The following is a 9,776-nucleotide window of genomic DNA, read 5'->3' on the forward strand; positions in this document are numbered from 1 at the left end:
GCCACACGTGTGAGGAAAAGAGAAGCCCAATAAGTTGTATGAACCAATCAAATGAAGAGAGAGAAGAATGTGTGATGGAGGTCTCTCTTATTTATACAAATCGTTGAGGGTGAAGTGACATGTCTCTTGGACTTCATGAGCCTACATGATGATGTGCTCGACCTTGACAATTTGCACATATGAGGGCAAAAATTCAAAAACACATTTCTGTTTATCCAAATTTGATGATCTTTAGGTCAATTTTGGTCCTCTCGAAAAGAGGACTTCAATGCAAAAATTATCTCCATCAAATGGGTTGTCCAAAGGGGAATTTGGCCCTAGTTGCCAATTTTAACACTCCCTCTCAACTAGGGAGAATTCCACCTTCCAATCCATCCATCATCATGCCATCCTGTCATCATATACCATCTCTACATCTCATCTCACCTCTGTTGAACACTGATATGGATAATGAAAAAGAATTGATCGAGAGTGAGTCACAAGACCTTGCCACTCTCCACTGACAAAAGTCAGTCCACATAACCAGGGGTAGAACACCAATCAGACTTGATCCCAAATCAAGTTGTTAAACATCATGCATCCTAGACATAGGGAGTATGGCAGTACATGATGCGTCCATTTGTAGTGCTATGGTCCCTATCCACTTTTCCCAACTCATTGGCCAGATGAGAGGTACTTCCCATGAGTCTCAGACTACATGGGTAGGATGTATGCTAGGGCATTCGCAAGAGAAGGTGAACCATTCATCTTGCTCATATGCCATAGCAGAAGGTGAACCCCTCATCCTATGCATATATCATCAATCGTAGGGGAAGGTGAACCACTCACCCTACACACGTGTCATCAATTGTAGCGGAAGCTGAACCACTCATCCTACACACATGTCAACCATCATGGGGTATCACAAGGGAAGGTGAACCACTCACCCTCTACGCAACGCACCTATAGGGGAAGGTGAACCACTCACCCTATGGTCACTCATAGCTCCAAGAAGTACCCCAAGCCCCCAGGAGCTCCCAGAGCTCAGTGTCCAACTCAAGCAGGACCCTAATGAGAGGGTCCTTCCATGACTCCAAGTCTCTCTCGAAAGGCTAAGAATTTGACATTCCCCAAAGGCTTCGTGATAATGTCAGCAATCTACTCATCAATCATGATGTGTTGGAGCCTTATTGCTCCCCGTTGTACCATATCCCAAATAAAATATCAATGTGCTTGGAGCGATCGTGGAACACAGGATTCTCTTAAAGGCAAATCCCACACTAGTTATCGCAATAGATTGTGGTGGTACCCAGCACGTGCTCAAATAGCTCACTAAAGAGCTTCCTCAACCATATAGCTTCACAACAGGCCATACTAGTTGCTATGTATTAAGCGTCGGCGGTGCTTAGAGCAACTGACTTTTGCTTCTTGCTCATCCAAGAAATCGAAGCAGACCCCAATGAGAAGCAACATCTAGACGTGCTCTTTCGATCCACCACACTGCCTACCTAGTCAACATCAAAATATCCATGAAGCCTTAGATTCCTGATAGTGTATCTCAACCCATAGTTGATTGTGCCATGGAGATATCTCAAGAGATTCTTAATAGCAATCCAATGTATGTGATGAGGCTCAACCATAAATTGACTCAACGTATTCATAGCAAAGCATATGTCTAGTTGAGAGTTTACCAAGAACATCAGGGCCCCCACAAGTTGTCGATAATCGGAAGGGTTTGCCAATTCGGGCCCAACAACACTTCCACATAACTTCTTGAAGTTGAGTTCCATTGGAGTAGACACAGACTTGCAATCCATCATCCCACGTCTCTCTAACAGCTTCACAAATGTATTTTCCTTGAAAAAGGAAAATCTCGCTTGGCTTTTACCAGACCTCCAAGCCTAGGAAGTAGTGTATCAGTCCTAGATCCATCTCAAACTCAGAAGTCAACTCCGTCTTGCATTGATAAATGAGAAAGTAGGCACCAGTCAGAAAGAGATCATCAACATAGAGGACCAAAATGAGAGGCATGACTTTTTCAACCTTGAAGTATAGGTTAGGATCAGCATAACTCCTTGTAAATCCTAGTTTCACGAGATAATTGTCAATCCTCTCATACCAAGCCCTAGGGGCTTGCTTCAACCCATAGACAGTTTTTTCTTCAACCTGCAAACATGTGTCCTTCGATCTTGAACCTCAAACCCTTAAGGTTGCTCCAAGCAGACTTCCTCCTTAAGCGAGCCATGCAAGAAGGCAGTTGACGACCATTTGATGTAGGCTCCATCCTTGGTTGGTAGCGAGAGCAATGATAGATCGAATAGTGGTATATCAGGCAACCGGTGCAAATATCTCGTCATAGTCCACTGCTTCCTTTTGAGAGAAACCACGAGCAACGAACCTGGCCTTATATTTTTCAGCAATTTCATTAGCTCCATGTTTAATTTTGTAAATCCATTTTAAGGTGACCACAGACTTGTCCTTGGGTCTAGGCACCACGTCCCAAACATCATTCTTCATGATCGATTCATATTCCTCATTCATCGCATCCTTCGATACTTGGTGCTTTATGGCTTCTTCGAACATGCATGGTTCAGCTTGAACAATAGTCCTCATAGTAGCCAAATATCCTTGGTACCTGTTTGGCTTCTTACTTTTACAAAATGTCCCTCTGGGAGCCATATGTCTTTCAACATCTTCGAGAGTATGTTTGGGCCAAAGAGGTTGTTTCCTTGAGGTAGAGGAATCACTCAAAGGTGGATTAATGGGATCCATAGGACCATCAACATCGAGCATAGGCTCATCCGTTGGAGGTTCATCTTGTTTTTCCGGAGCATCATCATTGTCCTTCCTTGGAAGAGGGAGATCTCTTGCTTTCCCAAGGGCAGTGTCTTCATCAAAGATGACATTACGGCTTACTTCCACATCTCTTTGACCATGCACATAGATTCTATATGCCTTTGAATTTTCATTGTAGCCAACAAATATGCCTTTCTTCCCAGATGCTTCCAACTTGTTTCCTTTCTTTTTAGGCACGTGAAAATACACAGGACAAACAAAAATTCTAAAATGAGAAACATCAAGTTTCTTACCAGTGAAAACTTCATCGAGTGTCTTGAAATCCAATGCTTGATGCGGGCTTCTATTTTGAACATATACAACAATGCTGGCAACCTCTCCCCATAAGAACTTCGATAGACCTTAATCATGGAGCATGGCATGGGTGGCTTCCATGATTATTCGATTCTTCCTTTCAGCAACGCCATTCTGCTTTAGAAGTGTATGGGACAGTTGTCTCCCTCTTAATACCAGCCTCTCTGCAAAAGTCATTGAATTCTTTTGATTCATATTCAGTTCCATTGTCAATACTCAATATCTTGATCCTCTTCCTTGTTTGATTTTCCACCAATGTTTTGAAAGAACGGAACCATTTGAACACTTCATCCTTCCTCTTCAAGAAATAGATCATGTTTTGCGAGAGTAGTCATCCACAAAGATTGCATAATATAAGTATCCTCCCAAAGATGTGACGAGCAACATACCAGACAAGTCAAAATGGACCAATTGAAGAATATCAGTTGTCTTGCTTTCACTAGAAGGGAATGGTCCCTTTGTAAGTTTCCCAATTGCACAACCTTGACAAACACCTTCATGGTCCATATTGAACTCGAGCATACATGTGACCATCTTCCTTACCCCAAGTAAGGCTTTGTAATGTAAGTGGGCAAATCTCTGATGCCATAGCTCATATTACGAGACGTATCGCTTCCCAAAGCTCCCAAAGGACTTCCTCCAACTCGATAGAGACCATCAACCCTAAATCCAAGAGTAAATACATCTTCAGGGTTTTTTTGCCAAATACGTATCTTTCCATTAACGAATGCTACCTTGAAGCCTTTATCTCCCATTGCAGAAATAGAAACCAGGTTCTTCAAATCAGGCACATACAATACTTCTTGAAGACGAATTGTTTGATCTTGATTCAACTAAAAAGTGACGATACCCATCCCTTTCACGGGATAGGTGGCATTATCTCCAAATATGATCTTCAAATTAGTCTTCTTTTCAACCAAATTTGAGAGGGTCTCCTTGTATCCAATGAAGTGTCTTAAGGCTCCACTATCAATCAACCAATGATCCAAAGTATCCAGAGGAGAGGCAGTGGATAGAGCAGAAATAAGATAAAACTCATCTTGTTTTTCTACAACATTACTTTCATCATCCCTGGCATTTCTTGTCCTCTTGGGAGGTCGACCATTTCCATTTCGAGTAACGAGAGCATTCCCCTTTCCTTTGTTGTTGAACCTGTTGTTCCTTTGATTGCCATTGCCTTTGAAATTTTTGTTGTCATTGTCGTCATCTCTTGGAGGATTCTTTTTGTGAGGACACTCTCTAGCATAGTGGCCAAACCTGTTGCAATTGTAGCACCTTACTTTTCTTCCTCCTTTGAATCCTTTCTTGGATCCTTGACCCTATCTTCTCGGACCAACATCATTCTTCCTCTTTGCATAAGCAAAGAAAGCAGTAGGTTCATTTCCATTTGAGGGCTTGTCTCTCTCCATAATCCTAGTCTCCTCTTGAATGCTTGCTTTTCTCTCTCTTGCTTGGGCTTTGTCTTCACCTGGGCTCTAATGCCATGCTAATTTTAGTTAACAATGGTATGTTCTATGCCTTGACAATTACTTCAACGTTCTTTTAGCAGCCCAATGACAATTTCCGATTTAGTTTTCCAATAGCAATCACATTAACCATAAATCATATTGACAGTAACTGTAGATAGAACATGAATAACAAAATGCAGAAGACAAGCCAAGACAAGAGAACACCAGATTTGGCAAATGCCAGGGAAAAACCCCAAGATGGGGAAAACCATTTGATCAATTCTTCTTATTATTATATCAAATGTTCAGCATAGAGAGAGAGTACAATAAAGTCAATATTGACTTGCCAAATCACATTCAAAACATCCTTGTCAAATCTGCAATCAACAATAGTCAAACTCAGCCCTAACCAAAAAGTCAATGCAACAGCAAACAATCATTTATGCAGCTCAATCAAACCCAATCAAACTCGACCTTCTTTGTTGGTCAATGTCAGCCCAAAATAGTCATGAAAATAACAGTCAAACTTCGACAAACTTTGAGTTCAACCTTGTGATTGGTTTGCGGTCAAAGTCAACAGAATGCCTCGATTCCTATGCCAATAAATGCGGCCTACCAAAAACGAAATTTTGACCCAAAAATCACAATCAAATGTGGTCAAAACACCCCTAGTCAACATTGGTCAAACCTGCAACAGACTCTGAAATTTCAGCCCTATAATTCATCCTGCAATTCATCCTTCTGTTGCCACACGTGTGAGGAAAAGAGATGCCCAATAAGTTGTACGAACCAATCAGATGAAGAGAGAGAAGAATGTGTGAGATGAGATGATGCCAAATGAGGTTGGAGGTCTCTCTTATTTATACAAATTGTTGAGGGTGAAGTGACATGTCTCTTGGGCTTCATGAGCCTACATGATGATGTGGCCGACCTTGACAATTTGCACATGTGAGGGCATAAATTCAAAAACACATTTCTGCTTATCCAAATTTGATGATCTTTAGGTCGATTTTGGTCCTCTCGAAAAGAGGAATTCAATGCAATAATTATCTCCATCAAATGAGTTGTCCAAAGTGGAATTTGGCCCTAGTTGCCAATTTTAACAATAAGAGGTGTGTATGGTCCCAAGGGAATCTCTGACCATTAAAAACACAATCAAGACCCGAAAGAAATTGAGTGAAACCCAAAAAAGATCAACTTAATTAGAGGATGGAGCAAATGGGGTTAGAAGTAGTCAAAAGTAACCAATCATAAAAAGGGGGAAGGACCAAGGGAAAGGCAAGGGATCCCTCCTACAAATCCAATAATCAATCAAATGGCAAATCAAGACTCGGTTGAGAACTCAAAAACTATTTATTTGAAAAACAATAAGGGGTACTCTAAGGGAAGACTTCAACACTTGCAATTTCACCATAGAGGTGTGTCCTTCATGTCATCCTAAGATTGCTTATGCATGTTGCATCGAAGTTGCATAGTGAAAATTCTATACACTGTAACTTCTACCACCAAAGGTGGGTGACATTGGTGTCTATCCATAAGAGGCATCGATTTGAGGAGGGTACCCATACAAAGGATATAGAGGATTCAACGAATGTTATTGTTTACAATCTTGATATGCTATTCTTTACAATCTTGATAAGTCATAAGTCAAAACTCATGACATAATATGCTATTGTATCATTTGACTGTAATTTTTGTGATTGTGTGGCTCTTTCAAACTATATCAAAGTTATAACTAATTTATGTTAAAAGCAATTTGGGCCACTTTGAATATTATTGTGTATAATAAAAACGTCTAGAATCTTTGTGTCTTTGGCTCCCAAGGAATTCGAACAAAGCTAAAGGTGGACCTTCTTGGCTAGCAGATTTTGCAAACTGTCTCCAAACATTAGAACTTTGTAGGTAATACAAAATCCTGCAGGCATTTCGGCCAAATGTTTTTGGCAAATGAAGCATTTTACTTTTTCTTGTGCTGTCTTTGTGATTGCATTGTTCTTTCGGACAATGTCAAAGTATAAATAGTTTGTGTTCAAAGCAATTTGGGACATCTATGAATCCATTAAATAGAATAAAAATATTTTGCATATTCAAGTCTAAGTATTTCTCATTTTTTTCATACCGAGCACCATACCAGGTAGATCTTAATTCCCAATTCTGCTTAGATAATATAAGCTAAAGTAGTGCCATATACTTAATTCCCAAGCTAATACCAATGGTTCAGACCGACTCCAGTCATTTTATCTGTGAGTTGACAAAAATTCGTTGCACTTCATAGAAAGAACTTGAAGTTATTTTTTCAAAAGTTCAGTGTCATTCTAAAGGAATATATAGTGCATAGGATTTAGTTAGATGAGTTGTTTTTCAAAGTGTAGTTAGGTAACATTCAAAAGAAATATATAGGGCATAGTATTTAGTTACACAAAAAAAGCATTGTTCTGTCTTAAAATGTGCCTGTTGTTACTCCAAAGATGCCATTTATTATATATCAAATTCAGGTAAGAACACTTATTCTGATTATTATTAGGTTATACGACTATCAACAAAATGATATTCACTTCCAAGTGTCCTTTATCTTAGTGAAAAAATTTCATCTCAAAGTATTAATGAACCATAACATTGACAAAACCTAGAGAAGAGATTCAAAAGAGTAAGAATATTTACTCTGATTATCATTAGGTGATATAACTCTCCACAAAAAGGCATTCACTTCCAAGTGTCCATTACATCAGTGCAAAAATTACTTCCTGAGGAATTAAAGAACCATAGACACCGACAAAAAACAACATAGAAATTTGTAGTTTTTTGAGACTTAATTCAAATTGAGCATTTTGGCGAAAAAAATTAAGCATTGGCGGATTGTGTTTCAAAAGAATGTCCAAATGAACATATTCCTCGGAAACAAATTTTAATATGGTTAATGTTGTTACAAGAAGTTGTAAAATGTTATAAATGCCCTAACATCAGTCATGGATTGTCTTCTCCAATTTTCCACACAGATTAGACACTCAAGGATAGGTCTTCATCCCAAGGGATTCAAACTGGAAAAGCCTCAACACCTGCAAACCACCCTTGATCTATGGCACTGGAAGATTGCTATGACAAATAAAAAGGTAACACAATAAAATCATCTTTTTCTATAAAGGTTGTATACTACATGTGTCCTGTAATTTAATGCTGCTCAAGTTATGGAGTTGGCTCAAATTTTTCAGCATTCGCACTTCTACAGGCAAAATTAATTAAAAAACAAGTTGTCAATCTTCAATCTGTGGCCACTATTTGGAGACATAAGAATCAACTAGACGGCAATTATGTTTATTCAATTTCCGAAGTATGTAGCTCACACATTTCTGTTGAGTTGAGAGCTATAAAGATTAGATGAGTCTTTTGTGAGTAGTACTGTTAACAGCACAATCAATACGAATAACAAATTGAAAAAAATCCTAGTATTTTGCCAACATCATACTCAACAATTCTCCGTTCAACGAGAGCATAAACATGGACACTTTATTGATTGCCAAGCTCAGGTTTTTCAGTGGTCCCAAATCAAAGACACAAACCAAGATTCTCTGAATGCTACTCTAAGACTTCTTTCCTAAAAAATGGTTCAAAGTGAGCTTGACATCTTTAACAGACATCATATTTTGAAACCCTGGTTTACTGCACAGGAACCAAGCTAGTTGGTCACCTCTAATCCACGCCCATTGCTAAAAATAAAGGATAAAAAAAAGCACACAATTCTGCAACAAGTTTTTAGCAAACAACCTTTTCACAGAACCCATCAACATTCCATCTGCAGGTATATATTAGCTACGAATGGCACCAGCAATTAGAAACCGGAAGCTCAGATGAAATTTAATTTAAATTTAATTTAAATATTAATTTCACTAACGGCCTACCTTAACCAATGGGGATGTAAAATGTATAAATATAAGATAATGTGAGCACTGAATGTACTAAAGCTTTTCAAAAAGCAAACCAGTAAAGATTAAGAGAACATATGTGGAGGAGCTATAGAAAGAGAGGGAAAAGTGCTATAAAGAGATCAGACTAATCACAACGAACAGAGAGAAGCCTTAAACCAAGAATGATTTTCGTATCATCCAGTGCACATTGGGTTAAAAGTGTTCATAGATATTTAAGGTCAATATACAGCATTCAGTTCTGGGTGCCAAAATCAAGGACGAATCAGTTTTGGTCAATTAAAAGAAAATTTCATCATGTTTTTTTTCAAGTTACCAAGAAACATTAGAATACCGACCTTATTCCATTCCCAGTAAGTTAAAGCACCGCCGGCTGAGGTTTTCTGTATCTGTGATGCTGCTACAAAGTGTTGCCCGACTGTTGTTAATCCATGACGAGGCGACGCACAAGACCGAAGGTGAACGCGCTGTGCGCCTGTGGCTAAATCCCAACCGGTGATACCGGCATCGACAGGTGAGGCAACAAGCACCAACTCTCCTGGGGACGCCAGCTTATCCCATTCAATAACGGCCAGAGGCCGTCACAGCTTATCAGCTTTCAAATGCCCTAATTTACAGACCCTTCTAATCCTCCGTCTGGCTGAAAAATACCCAAATTATCAGACCCTTCTAATTGGCCGTCTTGTTGAAATAAAAATACAGACCCTTCTAATCTTCCGTCTTGCTAAAAATGCCCAAATTTTCAGACCCTTCTAATTGGCCGTCTTGTTGATATAAGAATCAGTAAAAGGGTGTACAATGAGCCACAGTGACACTGCCATAATACATTGAGGTTGCAACGCAAAGAGTCAGTCTTTCAGGCATAATAATTGTCTACACTGAAAATCAGTAAACTAGTACGTAGGATTTCAAAGAGTTCTGATGCGGTATTCTAAGAAAAGTGTCTGCAGAAAGTTTAATCCTTGTATATCAAAAAAATCACTAGAAATAAGTTAATTTTTCGTGTGGCCTGCTGAAATCATCCAGTTCAATGGGTTTTCTGGTCACTCAAGAAGCAGAAGGTCGTATGTTCAATTCAACTGAAATCACACGACTTAAACATTAATGTGACGCTCTTGTAGTCGCAAGTTCGATTCCTGTGGTCCAGTTCTGGTTTTTTCGTTGTTTTTTTGTCATGGCTTTTACGTTGACACAAAAGCATGTAAGAACCAAAAGAAATGGACGATGAAATCTAGTTGATCAGAAAGCTCAGAGAAAGTACCTGTGGAGGTGGAGGAAT

General features: G+C 39.2%; 1 protein-coding gene across 1 annotated transcript in view; it reads right to left on the reverse strand.

Moving 5' to 3' along the window:
- Positions 1–9,078, reverse strand: part of LOC149150995 (uncharacterized) — a gene marked incomplete at its 5' end in the record, with an annotated part of 307,727 nt that extends 298,649 nt beyond the window's left edge. Inside the window, one exon of the mRNA XM_089443022.1 lies at positions 8,836–9,078. Within this exon, the coding sequence (XP_089299148.1) occupies positions 8,836–9,078 (243 nt within the window). The remainder of the gene's footprint in view (positions 1–8,835) is intronic.
- Between the last annotated feature and the right edge of the window lie 698 nt (positions 9,079–9,776).

This window comes from Pinus tabuliformis, chromosome 9 (genome assembly GCF_031772625.1).
Source record: "Pinus tabuliformis cultivar Carrire ecotype Pingquan chromosome 9, CPIR1, whole genome shotgun sequence".
Classification (NCBI taxonomy): domain Eukaryota; kingdom Viridiplantae; phylum Streptophyta; class Pinopsida; order Pinales; family Pinaceae; genus Pinus; species Pinus tabuliformis.